The 23,417-nt window shown below is 41.3% G+C and overlaps 5 protein-coding genes and 1 non-coding gene across 6 annotated transcripts; 3 read left to right on the plus strand and 3 right to left on the minus strand.

Annotated features, from left to right (window-relative positions):
* Window positions 1-956: 956 nt before the first annotated feature.
* Window positions 957-6,646, minus strand: LOC102407809 (histone H2B type 1-J). Its single transcript, XM_006048000.4, has 2 exons — window positions 6,214-6,646; window positions 957-1,209 (listed from the first exon to the last, which is right to left on the minus strand). Exon 1 carries the CDS (start codon window positions 6,595-6,597, stop codon window positions 6,217-6,219), a length of 381 nt encoding a protein of 126 aa, XP_006048062.2. The 5' UTR covers window positions 6,598-6,646; the 3' UTR covers window positions 957-1,209; window positions 6,214-6,216.
* A 234-nt stretch (window positions 6,647-6,880) lies between these two features.
* On the plus strand, window positions 6,881-9,365 carry LOC112587908 (histone H2A type 1-H). Its single transcript, XM_025296171.2, has 2 exons — window positions 6,881-7,303; window positions 9,246-9,365. The coding sequence occupies exons 1-2, from the start codon at window positions 6,919-6,921 to the stop codon at window positions 9,302-9,304; spliced, it is 444 nt and encodes a 147-aa protein (XP_025151956.2). The 5' UTR covers window positions 6,881-6,918; the 3' UTR covers window positions 9,305-9,365.
* A 4,588-nt stretch (window positions 9,366-13,953) lies between these two features.
* LOC102392571 (histone H4) lies at window positions 13,954-14,522 on the plus strand. The gene has a single exon (XM_025296366.3). The coding sequence runs from the start codon at window positions 14,089-14,091 to the stop codon at window positions 14,398-14,400; it is 312 nt and encodes a 103-aa protein (XP_025152151.3). The 5' UTR covers window positions 13,954-14,088; the 3' UTR covers window positions 14,401-14,522.
* LOC102408478 (histone H2B type 1-K) lies at window positions 14,495-15,063 on the minus strand. Its single transcript, XM_025296248.3, has one exon. The coding sequence runs from the start codon at window positions 15,018-15,020 to the stop codon at window positions 14,640-14,642; it is 381 nt and encodes a 126-aa protein (XP_025152033.1). The 5' UTR covers window positions 15,021-15,063; the 3' UTR covers window positions 14,495-14,639.
* Window positions 15,062-15,851, plus strand: LOC102408136 (histone H2A type 1-H). The gene has a single exon (XM_006048001.4). The coding sequence runs from the start codon at window positions 15,352-15,354 to the stop codon at window positions 15,736-15,738; it is 387 nt and encodes a 128-aa protein (XP_006048063.1). The 5' UTR covers window positions 15,062-15,351; the 3' UTR covers window positions 15,739-15,851.
* Window positions 15,852-22,167: 6,316 nt separating this feature from the next.
* Window positions 22,168-22,240, minus strand: TRNAV-UAC. Its single transcript has one exon. It is a non-coding gene; the product is annotated as a tRNA-Val (tRNA).
* Between the last annotated feature and the right edge of the window lie 1,177 nt (window positions 22,241-23,417).

The raw sequence follows: 23,417 nt of genomic DNA on the forward strand, positions 1-23,417 counted from the left end.
GTGTAATAACAGCGTTGGCCTCTGATTACCCTCCTCAGGTCACTGGTTCAAGTGCACCTGCTGAGAAGTCTTAGCTACTCTACTTATTAATAGGAAAGAATTCCAAGCTAGATAATGAGAAAATCAGGGGTAGAACTTGAGAGGAATATAGCCATTGGCCATTTGAGTTAAAAGGGACATAGAGAATCCACATTTATATATTTGTGTTTGTATAAAGAAATTCCAGACAGGAACATAAGAAACTAATAACGTGGTTATTTGTTATTGATGAGAGAACTTGGTCAGATGAGAATTGTGTTTGAAGTAGTATTATTTCTTGTATTTTTACATACACAGTTATTAAAGTCTAGCAATGGACTGCCTAACAGAAACCACAGAATAAAATATTAACTGTATTATCTTAAAGGGCCACAAGATGGCGACAGCGTTTCTTGATTGTCGAGCCTGTGCGCTGAAGAAGGGGACCACTGCTGCTATGAACTCCCCTGTGCAAACCGCCTCTCTCCTGGTTTCCTTAGTTCAATCTCCAGAATTTCTCTTCGTCAACATTTGATTCCTCTCATTATCACCCCTTATTGACTGGAAGAGAATTATGTTCGTTAATTGGGCCAGCTTTTTAAAGAAACATTTTTCGGGGAAAGGAGAAGGGGTGCAGGGAAGGGACACATTGAAGTATACACAAAAGTAGACAGAAGAGAACAAGGTACTTCCAAGTGCCCCTCAGGCAAAGCTTCAACAATTAACCAACATCTCTTGTGTTGTTTCTTTATCCACCCACCGGGTACACTGTGGGGGAGGGTTACAGTGTAAAGAAATCATAAACATGTTGTTTCAATCATGAATATTTCAAACATCCCAACAGATACAGAATTAAACAAAATACAAGATTTTCTCTCCTAAGAAAAGTTTTAAATGATTTGTAACATCATCCAATAACTAGTACTAGAAAAAAAATCTTCAATTGCCTCAAATATTTTATTTTTTTACAATGACTTTTCTGATTTGCATTCCATTAGATGCTGGAGTAGAGATAAGATGATCACTCCCGAGGTTAGGGAGACCTCCCTGCACATAAACACACCTTGAGGGCAGGGATGGGGTCAAAAGGGAGAGAGTGCCATCCCATAACAGCTGATGCCAAACTTTCCACAGGCCTCAGTGGTGGAATCCATCTTGAAGAAAAGATGTACTCTCATGGTGAGGCGTGTCCTAGAACAGGTCAGATGTGGGATTAGAATCAAGGTAATTGGCCAAAGGTAAACACAGACCTGAAAGAACTGCCTTATATAAATTAACTGCCTCTTTACTACACTCCTCATTAGGGAGGATACCCACACCCTTTCTCTCTGGGAGGGTGTTTCTATCTTGTTTTTGTCTAAAAAAAAAAAAAAAGACAAACTGTTTCTCAGTGTGCTCTCCCACTTACGCTGTGTCTCTAAATAATAAATTTTGCACCTGTTTTTAAAGTTTTTGCCTCTTTGAGAAATATATTTTTTAAATAGGGCAAGAGCCAGAGGAACTTTTGCTTCTAGCCTCTAGCCCCTGGTGGGTTCCTGGTTTTCATCCAAGCTACTCAGGTCTGGATTAAAGATTTACTGAGCATGGCCCCACACATCAGAACAAGATCCAGTTTCCCCCACAGTCAGTCTCTCCCATCAGGAAGCTTCCATAAGCCTCTTATCCTTAGCCCTCAGAGGGCAGACAGAATGAAAACCACAATCACAGAAAACTAATCAAACTGATCACATGGACCACAGCCTTGTCTAACTCAATGAAACTATGAACCATGCCATGTAGGGCCACCCAAGACAGACGGGTCATGGTGGAGAGTTCTGACAAAACATGTTCCACTGGAGAAGGGAATGGCAAGGAGAAGGGAATGGCAAACCACTTCAGTATTCTTCCCTTGAGAACCCCAATAACAGTATGAAAAGGCAAAAAGATATGACACTGAAAGATGAATTCCCCAGGTTGGTAGATGCCCAATATGCTACTGGAGAAGAGTGGAGAACTAACTCCAGAAAGAATGAAGAGACGGAGCCAGAGCAAAAACAGTGCCCAGTTGTGGATGTGACTGGTGTTGGAAGTAAAGCCTGATGCTGTAAAGAACAATATTGTATAGGAACCTGGAATGTTAGGTCCATGAATCCAGATAAGTTGGAAGTGGTCAAACAGGAGATGGCGAGTGAACATCAACATTTTAGGAATCAGTGAAATAAAATGGACAGAATGAGCGAATTAAACTCAGATGACCATTGTATTGACTACTATGGGCAAGTATCCCTTAGAAGAAATGGAGTAGCCCTCATAGTCAACAAGAGTCTGTAATGCAGTTCTTGGGTGCAATCTCAAAAATGACAAAATGATTTCTGTTCGTTTCCAAGGCAAACCATTCAATATCACAGTAATCCAGTCTGTGCCCCAACCACTAATGCTAAAGAAGCTGAAGTTGAACGGGTCTATGAAGACCTACAAGAGCTTCTAGAACTAACTCCCAAAAAAAGATGTCCTTTTCACCATAGTGGACTGGAATGCAAAAGTAGGAAGTCAAGAGATACCTGGAGTAACAGGCAAATTTGGCCTTGGAGTACAAAATGAAGCAGGGCAAAGTATAACAGTTTTACCAAGAGAATGCCCTGATTTTAGCAAACACCCTCTTTCAACAACACAAGAGATGACTCTACACAAGGACATCACCAGATGGTCAATACCAAAATCAGAATGACTATATTCTTTGCAGCCAAAGATGGAGATGCTCCATTCAGTCAGCAAAAACAAGATTGGGAGCTGACTGTGGCTCATGCCATGAACTCCTTGTTGCAAAATTCAGACTTAAATTGAAGAAAGTAGGGAAAACCACTAGACCATTCAAGTATGACCTAAATCAAATCCCTTACAATTATACAGTAAAAGTGACAAATAGATTCAAGGGATTAGATCTAATAGACAGAGTGCCTGAAGAATTATGGACAAAGGTTTGTGACATTGGACAAGAGGCAGTGATCAAGATCATCCCCAAGAAAAATAAATGGTTGTCTGAGGAGGCCTTACAAATAGCTGAGAAAAGAAGAGAAGTGAAAGGCAAAGGAGAAAAGGAAAGATATAAGCATCTGAATGCAGAGTTCCAAAGAATAGCAAGGAGAGATAAGAAAGCCTTCCTCAGTGATCAATGCAAAGAAATAGAGGAAAACAATAGAATGGGAAAGACTAGATATCTCTTCAAGAAAATTAGAGATACCAAGGGAACATTTCATGCAAATATGGGCACAATAAAGGACAGAAATGGCATGGACCTAACAGAAGCAGAAGATATTAAGATGAGGTGGCAAGAATACACAGAAGAACTATACAAAAAAGATCTTCATTACCTAGATAACCATGATGGTGTCATCACTGGACTAGAGCCAGACATCCTGAAATGCGAAGTCAAGGGGGCATTAGGAAGCATCACTATGAACAAAGCTAGTGGAGGTGATGGAATTCCAGCTGAGCTATTTCAAATCGTAAAAGATGGGCTGTGAAAGTGCTGCACTCAATATGCCAGCAAATTTGGAAATCTCAGCAGTGGCCACAGACTGGAAAAGGTCAGTTTTCATTCCAATCCCAAAGAAAGGCAATTTCAGAGAATGTTCAAACTACCACACAATTGCACTCATCTCACATGCTAGTAAAGAAATGCTCAAAATTCTCCAAGCCAGGCTTCAACTGTAGGTGAACTGAGAACTTCTAGGTGTTCAAGCTGGATTTAGAAAAGGAAGAGGAAGCAGAGATCAAATTGCCAACATCCTCTGGATCAGCAAGAGAGTTCCAGAAAAACATCTACTCCTTATTTATTGACTACACCAAAGCCTTTGAATGTGTGGATCACAGCAAGCTGTGGAAAATTCTTAAAAAGATAGTAATACCAGACCACCTTACCTGCCCTCTGAGAAATCTGTATGCAGGTCAAGAAGCAACATTTAGATCTGGACATGGAATAACAGACTGGTTCCAAATTGAGAAAGGAGCACATCAAAGCTGTATATTATCACCCTGCTTATTTAACTTATATGTAGAGTGCATCATGCGAAATGCCAGGCTGAATAAAGCACAAGCTGGAATCAAGGTTGCTGGGGGAAATATCAATAATCTCAAATATGCAGATGACACCACTCTTATGGCAGAAAGCTAATAGAAACTAAAGAGCCTCTTGATGAAGGTGAAAGAGGAGCGTGAAAAACCTGGCTTAAATCTCAACGTTCAAAAAACTAAAATCATGGCACCCGGTCCCATCACTTGATGGCAAGTAGATGGGTAAACAATGGAAAGAAAAGAGACTTCATTGGGATAGACTTTAAACAGGAGAGACTTTATTTTTTTGAGCTCCAAAATCACTGCAGATGGTGACTGCAGCCATGAAATTAAAAGATGCTTGCTTCTTGGAAGAAAAGCTGTGACAAACCTACACAGCATATTAAAAAGCAGAGACATTACTTTGCCAACAAAGTCCATCTAATCAAAGCTATGTGGTCATAGCTTTCCAGTGGTCATGTATGGACATGAAAGTTGGACCATAAAGAAAGCTGAATGCCAAAGAATTGATGCTTTTGAACTGTGGTGTTGGAGAAGACTCTTGAAAGTCCCTTGGACTGCAAGGAGATCCAACCAGTCCATCCTAAAGAAATCAGTCCTGAATAATCATTGGAAGGACTGATACTGAAGCTGAAACTGCAATAATTCAGCCACCTGATGTGAAGAACTGACTCCTTAGAAAAGACCCTGATGCTGGGCAAGATTGAAGGCAGGAGGAGAAGGGGATGACAGAGGATAAGATGGTTGGATGGCATCACTGATTCGATGGACCTGAGTTTGAGCAAGCTCTGGGAGTTGCTGATGAACAGGGAAGCCTGGCATGCTGCAATCCATTTGGTTGCAAAGAGTCAGACACAACTGAGCGACTGAACTGAACTGAACCCAGGTCTGATTCCTGGGCAGGGAACTAAGATATCTCTTTAAGACTGCTCACTGCTGTCTCTCAGAGATTAATATATGAGACATTATGGAGGCAGTTTCCAAATGCTGGATAAGCTGTAAAGCTCAAAAATGGGAGGAAATTTTGGAAAGCAGGCAAAACTGAAGTGCGGGTTGAAACATGAGTAGGCTTTGGGTCAACAAAGGGGAAGAGTACCTCTGATAGTGGATTTAACAAAACATTAATTGCTTTTAGGCATTATTACTATGCTAACTTTAGATCCATTTTAGATAAATTAGGTAATTTCATTGAAAATTACCACCTAAACCAAAAAACAAAAACCGAAAACAAAATAAACAGCCATGGTGGACTTCTCCAGATGATTTAGAAATCATGGCTTTTTACCCCAAAGGGACACACAATTTTGAACAATAATTGAGAGAAGCATTGTGAGTGCCTGGTTCTCTTTTGTGACAACCTGAATAACGCTGGTCCTCTTCACTGGTTCCAGGCAAAGTCAAAATAGGATTAAGTACCCTAATTAGAAACAAAGCGATAGTATCTCTCAGTCTGAAAATATCCATCAGGTTCCTTACTCTCCAACGAACATTTCGAGAGGAAGTAATACATCTTATTCTCAAAAGGGACTAAGCGCTAAGAAAGACGGAAAAATAAAAAGCAGGATGAACTAGCCGAAAATGTTTATTCAAGGAGCTTGTGAGTGCCTGGGCTCGGCGGCAGTTAGTCGGTATGTCCCGCGCTCGGAAACCAGCGGTTCCTTCCCCGATGCCGGCAACAAATCAGGACCTGGGAGGAAGGGCTGGCGCTCGCCCGCCAAATTTAAATTTCCCGCCTAACCTCTGCACCCAGGCAGGACTCAAAACTCCTTGTCCCAGACCGGCGACTAGGAAGTATGTGTTATGAATTAAAGTTCTCTCTTACTTAACCCTAATGGTTATCAGAACGAGTAGCAAAGCTCTTTTTACATGCAGGAAATTCCTGAGTAACAGTAAACATCGGAGCCAAGGTTACAGAAGGAACTTCAGAGCTTTGCCAGGGTCAGGAACGTTATATTGTCATTAGTGGGTCGCGAGCTTACTGTGACAAAAACTCCTAAGATTGTTCAGGAACTGCTGTACCTCCCAGACCACATACTGTAAAGAATTACAAAGACCCAGGGCAGGAGAATAAGCATCAGCTCTTTCTTTGAGAACATGGGTGGCTCTTAAAAGAGCCGTTAGAATCGTTTGCAACCGACTCATAGTTTACTTGGCACTAGTGTACTTGGTGACAGCCTTGGTGCCCTCGGACACCGCATGCTTGGCCAGCTCCCCGGGCAGCAACAGGCGCACGGCCGTCTGGATCTCCCTGGAAGTGATGGTCGAGCGCTTGTTGTAATGCGCCAGGCGCGATGCCTCGCCCGCGATGCGCTCGAAAATGTCGTTCACAAAGGAGTTCATGATGCCCATGGCCTTGGACGAGATGCCGGTGTCCGGGTGGACTTGCTTCAGCACCTTGTATACGTAGATAGAGTAGCTTTCCTTGCGGCCGCGCTTGCGCTTCTTGCCGTCCTTCTTCTGCGCCTTAGTCACCGCCTTCTTGGAGCCCTTCTTCGGGGCCGGAGCAGACTTGGCCGGTTCAGGCATGACGAATAGCAGGCTAAACAAGTTCACGGGAAGAACTCACAGAAGATAGGATAAGTCCTTTTCATATACAACCTCATATGCAAATAAGGTGATACGTTAAAGTCTTAGTCTTATTGATGGCTGTTCCAGAATACGTCAGAAATTAGTTCTGCCCAATTAGAACGCAAGAATACCAATTCGCATTCCCATTGGCTAAAATGAAGCCACACTCCTAACCAATGACGTGTCTTTTTTTTCGCGCCTAATGAGGACTATAAAAAAAAATGCTACCCTTATAATTTCATTATTTCGGTAACCGTTTGGGGTGAAGTTAAGCTTATAATGTCTGGGCGAGGTAAACAAGGCGGCAAGGCTCGTGCCAAAGCCAAGACACGCTCCTCGCGAGCTGGGCTCCAGTTCCCTGTGGGCCGTGTTCACCGGCTGCTCCGCAAGGGTAACTATGCCGAGCGGGTCGGGGCCGGCGCGCCAGTGTACCTGGCGGCGGTGCTGGAGTACCTGACGGCCGAGATCCTGGAGCTGGCGGGCAACGCGGCCCGGGACAACAAGAAGACCCGTATTATCCCGCGTCACCTACAGCTGGCCATCCGCAACGACGAGGAGCTCAACAAGCTGCTGGGCAAAGTCACCATCGCTCAGGGCGGCGTCCTGCCGAACATCCAGGCGGTGCTGCTGCCCAAGAAGACCGAGAGCCACCACAAGGCCAAGGGCAAGTAGTTGCTTGGATTATAGCAACTCCGATGAGTCCAAACTAAAGGCTCTTTTCAGGGCCACCCATATTTTCTGTAAAAGAGCTTGACATTTGTTAATAATGTTGAATGGTAGAAAAATACAAAACTTAGGAAAACTTTTAGTTTCATATAGTGGCATATATGGATTCCAGGTCAAAAACCCTTAGTGTAAAATTTGGTCAGTTGAGCTGATTCTTTTTCAACTTATTTTTTTCACTGAAATTGCTTCTTCCTACGTGGAATTTTTTAGCATAGTCTACTAATACCTCACTCATACTATTATTGTATGTTTAAAATCCTGGTATTAACATAAGTAAGACTTATTGAAATACATGTTGACAATATCTAGCAATCCTAGACACTGAAATGGCTTATCAAAAAAGTAAAATGTTAGACTTTTAACAGGCTGTTCAGAAGCTATGTAACCCAAGTGATTTCATTCATTATTCAATTGTGTTTAAATATGTCTTCCAATTGTAGGGAGGGGGGGAGTTACTTTTCCCCACCCTTGTGAGTTTTTGACAGAGAGCCTGTAAGCAGATGGGTTAGGGGTTCCTCAGAAAGAACCAAGAATGGCTTTGTCACTCTCTCTCTCTTTCTTGGCGTCACCCTGCAGTTTGTGGGATCTTAATTCCTCTATCAGGAATTGAACTCGACAGTGAAAGAGAGGAGTCCTAACCACTGGATCACCAGAATTTCCCAGGAATGGTTTTGTGACATAAGCCATTTTGGCCAAAATCATTTTTTTATATATGCTTAGTGGCAATGGTTGTCGTTTAACAGTCTCAGTAATCAATGATCTGAAGCAGAAGTAAGAGAATGCAGGAATAAAGGAAAAGCAATAAAGAGATAACAGTTCAGCAATAAAACAAAGTTCTAGTTCCTCCTCAAGGCATATAGATAATCTGATAGTCTTTGAGTTCTGCAGGAAGGACCCCACCTAGGTGGAGGATGGAATGATAATTTTGCCCCTGGTGACTTGAATCAACTAAAGCTTAGACTCTATCAACCTTTGCCCCAGTTCTATGCTGATTTCTCCTCTGCTCCAGACCCTTCATGAATATGCATGTTCCCTTGGCTTAAAACCCCCAATTTTGCTGTTCAGGGAGAAACTGCTTTGGGAATATCCCTGGTGTTCTCTATAGTTGCTGCTTTTAATAATAAATCCTTTCTTCCTTCTGATCTTTGGCTTGGTTGTACCTTTTGGTTTGATACCCACCAAGGGGCAAAACCCAGTTTTCAAGTAACAAGTCTTGTAATAAAAGACAAATTCTAAAGAGAAAAACAAGTTTCTTAACATGTGTACCTCATGTAAACATGGAAGAAACCCAGGGAAAAATGAATACCTCCCAAGGTGCCTTAGAAGGCCAGGAGTTCTCTGGAGGCTTTCACTGCTGATAACGCAAATTCAATCCCTTATTGGGGAACTAAGATCCCTCGAACTTATGAGGTATGGACAAAAAAAAAAAGAACTCCACCATAAATACTATTTTCTGTTGAAGATGTGAGGAGGTCAGTTATGAGGAGGTCACCAGGGAAACAAGAGTAGATTCTTTTAGGCATATTTAAATTGATACCTTCTCCATTGTCTATTGGGATTAAAATTGTCCTTCCTGGTAGACAGGAGGGACATCTCTGTCAATTTGTGTCCAACTTTTAGGAAAATCAAAGGAAGGCAAGAAGACCTCTTGGATCTGCTTCATCTCAAATGCTTCACTTGGGCAAATCAATCTTTGTGCTAAATGAAGTATCGTGGGGTGGCCTATTCTATCCTTCAACACCAACTACTATTTTGTTGATTTATACTATTGTCTGTATTAATAAAAAATCTGAACTCAGCCTTATATTTATAAATGATACACAAAGAATATTTCTAAACAAAAATTTAAAGTAAATTAAAGCTCTTTCATTACAATACAGATCCCCTGAAGAAGGAAATGTCAACCCACTCCAGTATGCTTGCCTGGGAAATACCCTGAAGAGGAGCCTGGCGGACCACAGGCCATGGGGACCGCCACCATTGCAATAACTTTTAAGGTTTGTGTTGTTTTTTTTTTTTCATTTCAAATCCAAATTTCTGGGTTAATAATGTAGTTAAACATTTTTTTCTTATGTTTGTAAGTATACAGACAGTTTGGGCATCTATTCATTTTGAGATAAGAAGATAAAGACCAAGTTTAAGATCAAGAATATTTAAGGAAGATCAAGAGCAGAGAAAACAAGGGTAGAAAGGGAGTTCACAGAGACAGGAAGAGATCAGATCATGCAGGGCTTTATGATCATGTAGGTTTTATATGCTATGTTATGTTTTTATAAATCATTCTAAGGGTTTTGAATGAAGGAATGGCATAACCTAATTTGTATTTCTTTGAAAGCTCACTAAGGCAATTATATGGTGAATACAAAGTTTAGAAGTAATGATATAAATTAGGAAGCTATTGCAATGGTCTTTTTGAGAGATAATGGCGGTTTGGCCTAAACTGGGGACAATAGATGATGGTTTGGTATAGATATATTTCACAAGTGTGACCAATAGTTTGCTGCTGGATTTGATTCATACTGTGTAGGAGAGGGGAGAAAATATTTTTCCCTTTGAATTCTTGGCTGAGACTTCCTATAAGACAAGTTCAAAATCACCAAATTTTTATTAACATGTATACCTCATGTGTATATGAGAGACACTTAGGAAAAATGAGTAAGCTCCTCAAGATGACCCAAGCCACCACCTTACATATGATCTTTGTTGTTGTTCAACTGCTAAGTCAAATCTGAATCTTTGCCACCCAATTGACTGTAGCACACCAGGCTCCTCTGACCTCTGCTATTTCCTTCAGTTTTCTCAAATTCATATCCATTGATACCGTCTAACCATCTCATCCTTGGTCTCCTCCTTCTCCTTTTGCCTTCAGTCTTTCCCAGCACCAGGATTCTTTCCAGTGAGTCAGCTCTTCACATCAAATGGCCAAAGTATTGGAGCTTCAGCATCAGCCTTCCAATGAATATTCAGGGTTGATTTCCTTTAGGATTAACTGATTTGATCTCCTTGCAGTCCAAGGGACTCTCAAGGCTCTCCAGGACAACAGTTTTAAAAGCATCAATTCTTTGGTGCTCAGCGTTCTTTATGGTCCAACTCTCACATACATACATGACTACTGGAAAAACCATAGCTTGACTATGCAGTCTTTTGTTGGCAAAGTGATGTCTCTGCTTTTTAATATGCTGTCTAGGTTTGTCATAGCTTTTTTTCCAAGGAGTAAATGTCTTTTAATTTCATGGCTCCAGTCACCATCCTCAGTGATTTTGGAGCCCAAGAAAATAAAATCTGTCAGTGATGGTACCAGATGCCATGATTTAGTTTTTTGTATGTTGAGTTTTAAGCCATCTTTTCCACTATACTCTTTCACCCTCTTCAGGAGGTTCTTTAGTTCTTCACTTTCTGTTAGAGTGGTATAATCTTCATGTCTGAGGTTGTTGATATTTCTCCTGGCAATCTTGATTCCAGCTTGTGATTTGTCCAGCCTGGCATTTCACATGATGTACTCTGCATAGAAGTTAAATAAGCAATATACAGCCTTGTCATATTTCTTTCCCAGTTTTGAACCAGTCTGTTGTTCTGTGTTCAGTTCTAACTGTTGCTTCTTGATTTGCATATAGGTTTCTCAGAGACAGCTAAGGTGGTCTTATTTTCCCCTCTCCTGAAGAATTCTCTATAGTTTGTTGTGATCCACACAGTCAAAGGCTTTGGTATAGTCAATGAAACAAAAGTAGATGTTTTTCTGGAACTCTCTTGCTTTCTCCATGATCCAACGAATATTTGCAATTTGATTTCTGGTTTCTCTGCCTCTTTGAAAGCCAGTGTGTACATCTGGAAGTTCTTGGTTCATGTACCGTTGAAGCCTAGCTTGAAGGATTTTGAGCGTAACCTTGCTAACATGAAATAAGCTCAATCGTACAGTAGATTGAACACCTTTGGGGACTGAAATGAAAGACAAAACAAAGTTGTATGAGGGCAGGGGTTTGGGGCACGGTTGCCATTAGAAGTTTTCCCAAAAAATGCATCGTAAACAAAGGTAAGGGACCTCCCCAGTGGCTCACCTGCAATGCAGGAGATGCAGGTTTGATACCTGGGTCTGGAGGATCCCCTGGAGAAGGGCATAGCAACCCACTCCAGTATTCTTGCAGGGAAACTCTCATGGACCGAGGCTGGTGGGCTCCGGTCCATGGGGTTGCAAAGAGTCAGGCATGACTGAAGCCACTAAACACAATGCAGATTAAAGTGGGTGCTTTGTCCCAGAATCCTTTTTTTTTTTACAATTTAGAATCATCCTTCTCTGCTTAGTATGGAGAGGGAGATATAAGTGGAACTTTCCTCTATAAGTGTCTCTTACAAAAGTATAATTTTTGTTTTCAGAAATTCTCCTGTCTATGCTGTTTCTCAAAAATAATTAGTTCAAAATAATCCTTATGACAAGAGGGGTGGCATAGTTTGGGGTAGCATGTTCAGCTACACTTCAACTGTGAAAGAACATAAAGATATAAAGAAAATACTTGATTTAAACTAAAGTTTATCTTGACCTATTAAGTCAGTTACTATGTATTTTTTAAACATAGTATTGTATAAAAACTATACAATAGGAAGAGCATTGTATTTTTATAATACATTGTATCTTTATAGAATAATAAACCTTTGTCCCTCAATTTCAGAAATTATAAAGAATCTGACAAACTTTTCACATATACATTCATTACTAGTCTTACAATCACTAGCTGTTATGCAAAAACTCATGAAATCAGATAGGGAGAGAGGCTAGTAGTTGGTGGGAATTTTACTGATTTTTTTAAAGTAGAGAAGGGTTTGTAAAATATATTCCAGTTAACTAATGTTGGGAAAATATAATTTAAAACAAAAGAAGAGAAAATTTATTATAGACTAAGCTTCATGTTTATTTAAAACATTGTGCTCAACACAGGCAATGTTTTATTAAAGAGATTTCAAAAGAGGGGAAAAAAAAAACCTGTTACATAGGTAAGAGGGTATATCCATTACATTAGTAGGCTTTGCAATCTGGAGTCAGAAAACTGGGAAACAGAGCACTTTCCCTTGTTGATTACATTTCAAAAAGAGGACTCTAAGGTCCTTGAGGAAACATTCTTGAGACAGGAGGCTAGCCAAAGGGTGTTTTTAGCCATTAAGAAAATTTACATACCTTTGAAAAGGACAGAGAAAAAATTTTTGAAAAAGGAAAAGGAAGGGACAGATAATTAAGCCTCTTATTTTCAATTTGTATTTGCCCTTAAATTAACTTAAATTCACCTATACTAGCTATCTACCCTCTCTATAAAATATACTGAATTTTGTTCCTGTTGTTTGAATCAGTTTTGTTGTTTCAAAAGTTTTTATTTTCATAACATTGATAGTTTATAGGAGTCCTTTGAAAATTCTATAATGCAAGCTTCTAAAAGTAACTCACTGAAATAAAGGAAAGTAAAAAAATCATTGAATAACAATGGGATTACATGTTAATGCTGAAAGAAGGGATTAAAATTTCTCAGAATTTAAGCAATAGTTAAATTATAAATATATTTTAAATTAAGCATGTATAAACAGGAATGTTTAAAATACATAATCTTTTTTTATAAAGACTTTCTTAGAAAGACAAAGGTAGACTTTCTTTTCTCTATATTTGAATTTTGTACTATTCACTAATGAAAAATTAACTGCTCTTCTAAGTAATGAACGTAAACTTTTTAAAAATTATGTTACCTAGAAAAACATCTACAAGACATTTAAAGACTCGGATTCAGTATTTTTCCGATTAGGAGGACAAACTATTTAAAAAATAACAAATTTACCCTAACAAATGTATAGATTTAATACAGTTAAGAGTACTAAAAGAATTTCATTCTTGCAGCTAGATAAAATGATTTTTGAAGAATAGTATAATAGTAAAATTTAACTTGAAATAAACAATTGTGAGGTATGAATTCACTGGCAAATACTTATATTTCAACATTACAAAGAATTAAAACCCTAGAGCGCTATCATAGACTGATCTGAACAGTAAAAACTCTAGAAATAATTTTAAGTGGAATACTCAATAAACGATCAATTAAGTTCCTCCTATCAGTGGAGAAAGCATTTATTACGTTATACTTATTAGCCAGCTGGTTAATTTCTTAAACGTTAATTATCTACACAAACCAAATCTAGATCATTGCAGAGTTCGTTTTTTTCTTAACGGTTCTATACATTATCAGCAAAATAATAGAAACATTAAAAATGAAAATTGACACTGAAAAGAGAATTTAGCAACACACCTGGAAGGTCTCAAAATTCTCTATTTTATTAGAACATCTTGTTCTATTTCTGGAAGTTAGTTATGTTTCCTTCATATATTAGGAGAAAAACAAGATATAACATTATGCAAATACTATTAGAGAAAGTAGAGAAAAGCAGAATATTTTATTCTGTGGTTTTATGTGTCATCTACAAGGTTAAGGTTTTGTTATTTAACGAGGATGAGGAGAGAAACACATTAAATGAGAAAAGGGGAAGATATACAGCCTAGGCCTTGAGGAATCAAAAGAATTCACTGAAAGAACAGAAAGGGAGTAATATGGCTGGCTTGTTTCTTTAAGAACCCTCCCCAACCCAGAGGGCTTCCCGCCAAAGCACTTTGGGTTTTCATTCTGGTCCGCAGACTCTACGCATTAAAGGGGGCTACGACAAACTGAAAGTACTTTCCTGCTCTCCGGTCTCGAAATGTCTGGACGTGGTAAGGGTGGAAAGGGTTTGGGGAAGGGGGGCGCCAAGCGTCACCGCAAAGGTTTGCGAGACAATATCCAGGGCATCACTAAGCCCGCTATCCGCCGCCTAGCTCGGCGTGGAGGAGTCAAACGCATCTCCGGCCTCATCTACGACGAAACCCGCGGGGTGCTGAAATTGTTCCTGGAGAATGTGATCCGGGATGCAGTTACCTACACCGAGCACGCCAAGCTTAAGACTGTCACCGCCATGGACGTGGTCTACGCGCTCAAGCGCCAAGGACGCACCCTCTATGGCTTCGGCGGCTGAAGGAAAAAAGTTTGACCTTAACTCCAAGGCCCTTTTCAGGGCCCTTAAGTTTTCATTGAAAGGCCCAAAATAACACCATTCACAGAACACAAGATTTAGCGATAACGGCCAGTGTTTACCAAGAACAATGCGGTGCTACAAAGAAAAGTGGAATAAGTGTTTCCAGTTCCTTATATTGACAACTTAGTGGCTCTTAAAAGAGCCTTTGTGGTTGGTCTAAGAACGGTTGCTGGACAACTTTACTTGGCGCTGGTGTACTTGGTGACGGCCTTGGTACCCTCGGACACCGCGTGCTTGGCCAGCTCCCCAGGCAGCAGTAGGCGCACAGCCGTCTGGATCTCCCTGGATGTGATGGTCGAGCGCTTGTTATAATGCGCCAGGCGCGACGCCTCGCCCGCGATGCGCTCGAAGATGTCGTTGACGAAGGAATTCATGATGCCCATAGCCTTTGACGAGATGCCAGTGTCCGGGTGGACCTGCTTCAGCACCTTGTACACGTACACGGAGTAGCTCTCCTTGCGGCTACGCTTGCGCTTCTTGCCGTCTTTCTTCTGTGCCTTGGTGACCGCCTTTTTGGAGCCCTTTTTCGGGGCCGGAGCGGACTTCGCTGGTTCCGGCATGATTGTACAGACTTACACCGAAGCCTAAAACGCAAACCAGAAAAAAGTGACAAGAAAGGCAAAATGCCTCTTTTATATAGAACCTCTTATGCAAATAAGGTCATAGGTTAAAGTCTTAGTCTATTGGTGGTGGTTGAAAAAGACGTCATAAATGAGTTATGCCCAATCAGAACGGAAGAATACCAATCTCTCATTCCCATTGGTTAAAATGAACCCACTTACCTAACCAATGACACGTCTTATTTTTCGCGCCCAATTAGGCTTATAAAAGGCGCTGCACTTGGAAATTTACATTAGCAAGTTTGTCTGTGCTGCAGCTGTAGATTCCGAAATGTCTGGACGTGGCAAGCAAGGAGGCAAGGCTCGTGCTAAAGCTAAGACCCGTTCCTCGCGGGCTGGGCTCCAGTTCCCCGTAGGCCGCGTACACCGCTTGCTCCGCAAAGGTAACTATGCCGAGCGGGTAGGTGCCGGGGCCCCGGTGTATCTGGCAGCGGTGCTGGAGTATCTGACGGCCGAGATCCTAGAGCTGGCGGGCAATGCGGCCCGCGACAACAAGAAAACGCGAATCATTCCGCGTCACTTGCAGCTGGCCATCCGCAACGATGAAGAACTCAACAAGCTGCTGGGGAAGGTCACCATTGCTCAGGGTGGTGTTTTACCCAACATCCAGGCCGTGCTACTACCTAAGAAAACTGAGAGCCATCACAAGGCCAAATAAAGAGGTTAGGAAAGGTGAAAAAAACAACGGCTCTTTTCAGAGCCAACCTACATTGTCAAAGAAAAGGCTGTGATTACTGTGTATTTTGAGTGATAAAGTTACAAGATGCTTAACTGAGGCTGTGGAGCAATTCTGATGGCGTTTTAAAATATGGTCTGAATTGACGTTCACGTGGACTAGTATGTTCACAAGAAGCTTACTTGGAAGCTAGGAGGTGAATCAACAGGTAACTTCTTGAAACCAGATAACCCTAATGTTGCCTAGTAGTGTTCTTACGTAGTCAATGTGGGAGGCACTGGTTAACTTTTAGGAGACATTCAGCAGTATAGAGTATAGTAGAAAAAATCCTTTGAGAACATTTTGAATAAGTGACCTAACTAAAAAATAGTTTTTATTATGTGAAATTCTTGAGTTGTGCTTTCATTTTTTTGAGGATTTATCCTAATGGAAAATTAGCTCGTCGATTAAAATCATACAGTATTTTCTTAATCTCGTATAAATCCTTGAACCTATTTCTTTGGGATACATATATTCGTTTAATGAACTCCTGTGTAGACAGTCAATGCGACTCAAAATCTGCCTCCCTGAAAGTTATCTGAATTTTGTTTGTGCGTGCTGTCGCTTCAGTCTACGACTGCGACCCCATGAACTTAGCCTACAAGTCTCAGTCCATGAGATTCTCCAGGCAAGAATACTGGAGTGGGTTGCCATGCTGTCTTCCAGGGCATCTTTCCCACCCAGTGATCGAACCCAGTGATCTTTCTTAGGTCCCCTACTTTGGCAGACAAGTTCTTCACCACTGGTCGACCACTAGGTGAGGGAGCCACAAGCAAACACGTAAATATGTAATACAATATTGCTGCGAAGAACACAGGGAGGAGATAAGTCATAGAGAATAATGGGAACTCATTTTAGATAAGTGGAGATAACCTCTTTTAAAGGAGTTACCTGATCAGAGACCTACATAAATTGAAAAATAAACAAGACAGATATTAGAAAAAGAGAATTTCAAGTAGAAATAACAAAGTGCAAAAGCCTTAAGACAGAAAATATGTTTTTCTTGGGAATAACCGGAAGGCCCATGAGGTTATGAACTTGAAGGGGGAGGGCCACTATAATATAGGACTTTGGCTGTGCAACTTAATGTGTATAAGTAATCAAAAACAACAGCAACCCTGATCTCTTGAGATAATAAATTTGATAATACAATTTAGCTAAATAGAAAAAGTATGAAATCCAACACACTTAAAAAAAAAAAAGACACCATAGAAATAGTATTGACCTCACCTTATTATGTGGTTCAAAAACTGAAAGATTTTGGAGAACATTCTTTATAATTCAGTACAGGATTTATTTGCTACTCCTAGTCTTTGCAGAAGCCTTTTTGAATGAAATGATAGTAAAATGCAAAAGGCCAAGGAAAAAAAACTATGATGATATAGTGGTGCGGGTTGGGTTCTCTAGAAGCAGATGCTTCAGACAGTTTGGGGTGCAAGACGTTTATTAGGGACCAACATTGGTAGAGGAAGGAACTAGGATTGGACAGAGGATGTCAAACTGTAATACAGGCCAGACAAACATGGGGAGCAATGGAACCTGTATTACCTTTCAGAGTTGCCCCACTTTGGGTGAAAATGTCCCAGGATCAGGTTTTACTTCCCCACCTTGCTTTGCCACTGATGTGGACTGCACTAGGAAAGGGCGTGCCTTGAGTTGGGTGGAACTCTGAAACTCTAGGAACACTGAAGGAGACAAGAACTGCGCCTATCTACTAAGTGCACTCTGCAATTGGGCAGCAAGTCTTTCCTTGGTGGGGATCAGGCTACTGCATTTGCTTGTCTATGACATACATTAAGATGAATATAAATATCAATGTTGAGTCATATCTATGATAGTATTTGTAAAACTGACTTTAGCATGCATAGCTAGTATTGTTTCTTTGTTTTCCTTGAGGGAATTTAAAAGAGATGTGTTTTCTTTTGTGAAAAATGAGAAAACTGTCTATAAATCTTTACTAATTCCATGTACTCCAATAAGATTTTAGATGCCTCCCTCAGTCATTGCAAATGGAAGGTGATATAGAACAATTATAAGGAATATGAGAGGGTCATCAGAAAAGACCTTGATGCTGGGAAAGATTGAAGGCAAGAGAAGAAGGGGACAACAAAGGATGAGATGGATGGATGGATGGATGGATGGCATCACCGACTTGATGGACATGAATTTGAGTAAGCTCCAGGAGTTGGTGATGGACAGGGAAGCCTAGCATGCTGCAGGCCATGGGGTTGCAAAGAGTTGGACATGACTGAGTGGCTGAACTGAACTGATGAGAGTTCCACTGGGCTTCTCTCCCTTCTCCAGATCCTTGGAAGGAAGAGGGTAGGGCACAGCCTTTAAAAGAATGACATAGCCATAAGACATGACAAAGACTGGTTAGAACCAACGGGATCCAAAGATGGCAGAAGATTCAACTTCCAGCAGACTTTGAGCCTCATATGCTCATTGTAATATTTTAACAGTTAAATGACACACCCACTAGCGCCATGACAGTTCTGAAGTGAAAGTCACTCAGTCAGGTCCGACTCTGTGACCCTATGGACTACACAGTTCGTGAAATTCTCCAGACCAAAATACTGGAGTGGATAGCCTTTGTGACCCCATGGACTATACAGTCCATGGAATTCTCCAGGCCAGAATGCTGGAGTAGGTAACCTTTCCCTTCCCCAGGGGATCTTCCTAACCCAGGGATTGAACCAGGGTCTCCTGCACTACAGGCAGATTCTTTACCAGCTGAGCCACAAAGACAGTTCTGAGGCTAACAAAGGTCAAAAAGTGGGTGGTGGCCCAATTCCTGGAAATCTCTGCCCTTTTCCCAAAATAATTGGAATAATCCACTCATTAGCCTATGAAATTACCCTGCCCATAAACTAACCATGCCATATTTACGGGCTCACTGTCCCTCTCTCCCTCTCCCCTCAAGGCCTCCATCTCTAAGTTGGAGGTATAAGTTGCAGTACACAGCCATCCAGTTCTACTAGTGCCAAAATGCTCTACAAAGTCAATCAAAACAGGCCCAGGATTGTTAACCCTTTGTTAACTGGTCATAGGGAGTTTACCAAGAGGTTATAAAAAAGAATTGGTTGAAGGAGAGGCAGCAACACAGTTTTCTCACTGAGTTACACAAGGCTGTGATCCATGTGATCATTTCGGTTAGTTTTCTCTCATTGTGGTTTTCAGTCTATCTGCCCTCTGATGGGTGAAGATAAGAAGTTCATACAAGCTTCCTGATGGGAGAGACTGGCTGTGGGGAAAACTGGGTCTTGCTCTGGTGGGCAGGGCCATGCTCAGTAAATCTTCAATCCAATTTTCCCCTGATGGCTGGGACTCTGCTACCTCCCTGTAGTTTGGCCTGAGGCAGCCCAGTCCTAGACTTTGCAGTCACTATAGTAGACTACACGCTCTGTGGTACAGGTAATGGCAACCGCCTCCCAGGACTGCTGCTGCCAGTGCCCCTGACCCCGAGACAGGCCACTGTCAACCCACATCTCCGCCAGAGACTCCCAAACACTCACAGGCAAGTCTGGCTCAGTCTCTTGTGGGGTCACTGTTCCTTTCTCCTTGGTCCTGGTGCACACAGGGTTTTGCTTGTGCCCTCCAGGAGTCTCTGTTTCTCAGTCCTGTGGAAGTTCTGTAATCAAATCCCACTCAAAATCCTTCAAGCTAGGCTTCAACAGTACGAGAACCAAGAACTTCCAGATGTACAAGTTAGATTTAGAAAGGGCAGAGGAACCTACCTACTGGACCACCAGGAAATGCCCCTTACAGAGATTTTTTTTTTAATAATATAGGAAAGGGAGATGGTAGGATTCCTGGAGCTATGCTGAGTAAGAAAGTTTTAAGTTTACTTTTTATAGAAAACTTATGAAGATCAGAAGTAGAAAAGTCCATGGCATTGATAAGCATAGAGCTAGGAAGTTGCATAGGCCACCCTCTTTATCCTGCTTAGAATCACCGTAGTAAATGTGTCAGACAGAACCCTCAGAAAGGCTTTTAGAAATAAAAAGCACAAGAAAAGAGGCCATTTTCTAGGCTTTGCGCCCCACCACGGACTAGCAACAGGATTAGGTTTTCTCTCTCTGTATAGGGAACCACATGCAAATCAATCCCATTGCTAAAAACACCACAGCGGAAAAAAAGGAAAAGCACTTGTGTCCATAAATAGGGTGCTTTCTAAATAGGGTGAGAGAAAGTCCCTGAGGGAAAGAAAGGAAGGAGAGGTCCAACTCACACAAGCCTGAGACATAAGCACCCTTTATTCTCTGTAGAGCAGCATTTTCTTTCCTTCAACTTAACTGAGCTCATTTCCTTGAGACTGAGAAAATCCCTAGCTCTCCTCCCAGATCAAATTAATACTGGGAATTCTTCAGCAAACCTGCCAGTAATTAGGATGGCTTTGGGTGATCTAGAAGGAAGGAGACAAAGAAAACCTCAGAAAATTAAGGACATCATTTTGGCTCTGCTGAGAAGCTTTTTATGGACAGCTGCTGTTATATGAACTCTTTGCTTTCATTTTCTATCCATCCTTTCCTCCCCACAGCCCTACCTGATAATGTCCTCCACACACAATAAAGTCATGTGCTTGGCCACATACTGTTGGGAGACTGCTTCCATAAAGCATTGGATTGGAATCCCTGCATATTAATTCATTCATTGTGGGGCCAAACAATATTCATAAAGAACTTAACATGGAGCCCTGGTGATAAACTATTGAACAAGACAGTTATCTCCTCTTGGAACACAGTGAGGGCAGGGAGGGACGAAGGGAGGAGACTGACATTAATTTAGAATAACTCCAGTAACTAATTAATCATAAGAAACTGATATAGGGACATTGATGGAAAAGCCAAAAAAAAAAAAAAAAAAGGATCATGGAACAGAGCAAATAAAATTTGACTTAGACTGAGAGGAATATGTTGTATGAAGACAGGAAGTCAGGAAAAGCTTCCCCAATAAATTCAGTGGAAAGCTGAATGAAGCAGGAATGAAATTTAACCAGGTATAGAGAAGAAGGGAAATCATTTCCTATCAAGGAAGGAGCACTCCAGGACTCTGACTCTAGGGTCAATGTTCGCAGAGCCTTCTGTGAGGGGGTAGGGGTGGACCATAGAGCTTCCAGGCCACACAAGAAGCACTTTCCCCTCTTGCAACCTAAACCTAGGTAAATGGAGAAAGTAGTTTCAATAAGATGTGAGCACCTGAGACACCACACTTTCTGACGGTTTCAACTGGGCGGGATGAGTCCTGGTGGGGCTGAACTCAGAGCTATGGGCAGAATCAATCCATTTTCGTTGCCTTGAACTGACTTCTGGCACCTGGTATGAGGCCAGATTACACACCAAGCACCCAAAGATTCTGACCAGTTTGGCCAAAAATGGGAACCAGTAAGATTCACTTCGAAGCAACCACCCTCTCTGTTTCATAGCTGGAGGTCTGAGGACCACGCTTTGTAAAACTAAGCAAGAAACGTACATGGATTAGAAGTGGAAGTGAGAGTAGTGATTCCACAAGTGTTAGCAACCAGGAGAGGAACCATCATGTTTGAAAAATTGCACGGAGTGAAACAATTTTTGTTCCTTTTGGTTTGTTTGCCAGGGGCAAGATGTTGGAAAGTGGAGGAGAGAATAAGGCAATTAACTGGGAAGGCATTTCTAAATAAGGACGGGAACCAAAGGGCCTGTTTCTATGGATGATGGGAATGGATGTTCCTGTGAAAAGAGCATAGGTACAGCCCAGAGGCAGGTGTTTGTCTTCATGGCTTTCCGTGATCGTATAGTGGTTAGTACTCTGCGTTGTGGCTGCAGCAACCTTGGTTCGAATCCGAGTCACGGCAGGAGCTGCATTGCTCATAAGCACCGCACTGTTTTTGCAACATTGCCATGGAGACAGCCTCGGAAATGCCTTTGCGTGATCGAAGACAAATGTTGTGCATCTTGCCCGTACTGACCAGTAATGGCTCTCTTTTACACTCATATTTATGGATTCTTAGATTTCATATAGGATTCTATGGTGGATTTCATTTTCTTCCCGATTTATCTCTGCTGCTGCTGCTAAGTTGCTTCAGTCATGTCCGACTCTGTGCGACCCCATAGACGGCAGCCCACCAGGCTCCCCCATCCCTGGGATTCTCCAGGCAAGAACCTCTAGTCATCATAAAAGTCAAGGAGAAATAGGTGACAACCTGATGCTTCACATTGCCTCACGGAGCTACACAGTATATGAAAGTGGATCTCTCAAAGAGAAATCAGGGGAAAATCATATATTCTGTTTCATAAATAGCTATTAGAAGCCTAATCTACAAAACACCGAAACCTCACTCTGTTTGCCTTGGAGTTGGAGAAGAAACAAACAAAAAATACATGTCTTCGTAGCTGGTTCCACTGGGGATCGAACCCAGGAGCTTCTGCGTGTAAAGCAGACGTGCTAACCACTACACTATGGAACCAAGAGCTACCAGGTTTCCTGTCCCCAGATGTAAACGTTTCTGGCAAACTATATCAGCAACTATAATTATTGATTCAAAGATAGGTAGCTTTGAATACGGAAACTTTTGGTGCTTAATTACATTTCTAGTGCATTTCAGTCTCATACAAGCTTAAAATATCTTCAAGTTGCATCATTTGTGAACACACTATTCTTGATTTGTGCCCCTTTGAACACTTCTAGACTGTATTTATCCATTCACTCAAAGAGTATGTATGTTGAACATGTGGGCCAAGCACTTGTCAAAGTGCTGAGGATAGAGCAGTGCAACAATCAAAACCCCTGTGTATACATACCTGACACCTTATCTTACCATGCTGTAGTTCCTAGCAAATAACAGGTGCTGAATAAATGTATCTATTTCAAAAGAATTATAAACAAAATTAGCAGCACTCTCATGACCTCTCTTTTTTGCAGCTGAGTTACAGCTAGAATTGGGGGACTGCTCACTAAGTTAAACTTAGGGTATCTGTGCATTAATGCAGATGGGAGGCAAAAAAAAAAAAAGTTTTCAATTATAGGGGTTCAGAGCATGCCATTTCAAAATATTCTCCTCTGATATGTTGATTTTTTTAAAAGTTACCACACTTGAAAAACAGCAAATGCAAAAAAGGGCACTCTTACCTTCCTTTTGATTCTGAAAACAGGAGATGAAATACAATATGCCCTCCCTGTACCAGGAAGAAGGAAGCATTCTTATTACCAGAGACTGGGGAGTCCAAGCAGAGAGAAATCTTTCCAAAACAGAAAAACCTCCTTAAACTAACCCTTATCTTCCAAGTCACTTTTCCACAATTAACTGCCCTAGTCCAAACCCTTTCGTCTTGTCACATTTTCCTGTTTGTCCAACCTAATACATAAGTATTGGACTCTAATTACTTCTTTAAGTCTTCATTTTTCTTGTGAGGGCTCCCATGTACAACTTGCTTAATAAAATTTGTATGGGTTTCTCCTATCAATCTGTTTTATGCTAGTTCAATTCTTAGGCCCAATCAGAAACCCTAAGAGTAGAGGAGAAATTTTACCTCTCCTACACAATCTCTCTCTCCTCTCCCTCCTTCCTTGTAATATATTAGTGGTTTGTTAGATTTGTTAGATTTGTTAGAAACAAATCTTCAAATTCTGGGCCCTGATTTCCA

This window comes from Bubalus bubalis, chromosome 2 (assembly GCF_019923935.1).
Source record: "Bubalus bubalis isolate 160015118507 breed Murrah chromosome 2, NDDB_SH_1, whole genome shotgun sequence".
Classification (NCBI taxonomy): domain Eukaryota; kingdom Metazoa; phylum Chordata; class Mammalia; order Artiodactyla; family Bovidae; genus Bubalus; species Bubalus bubalis.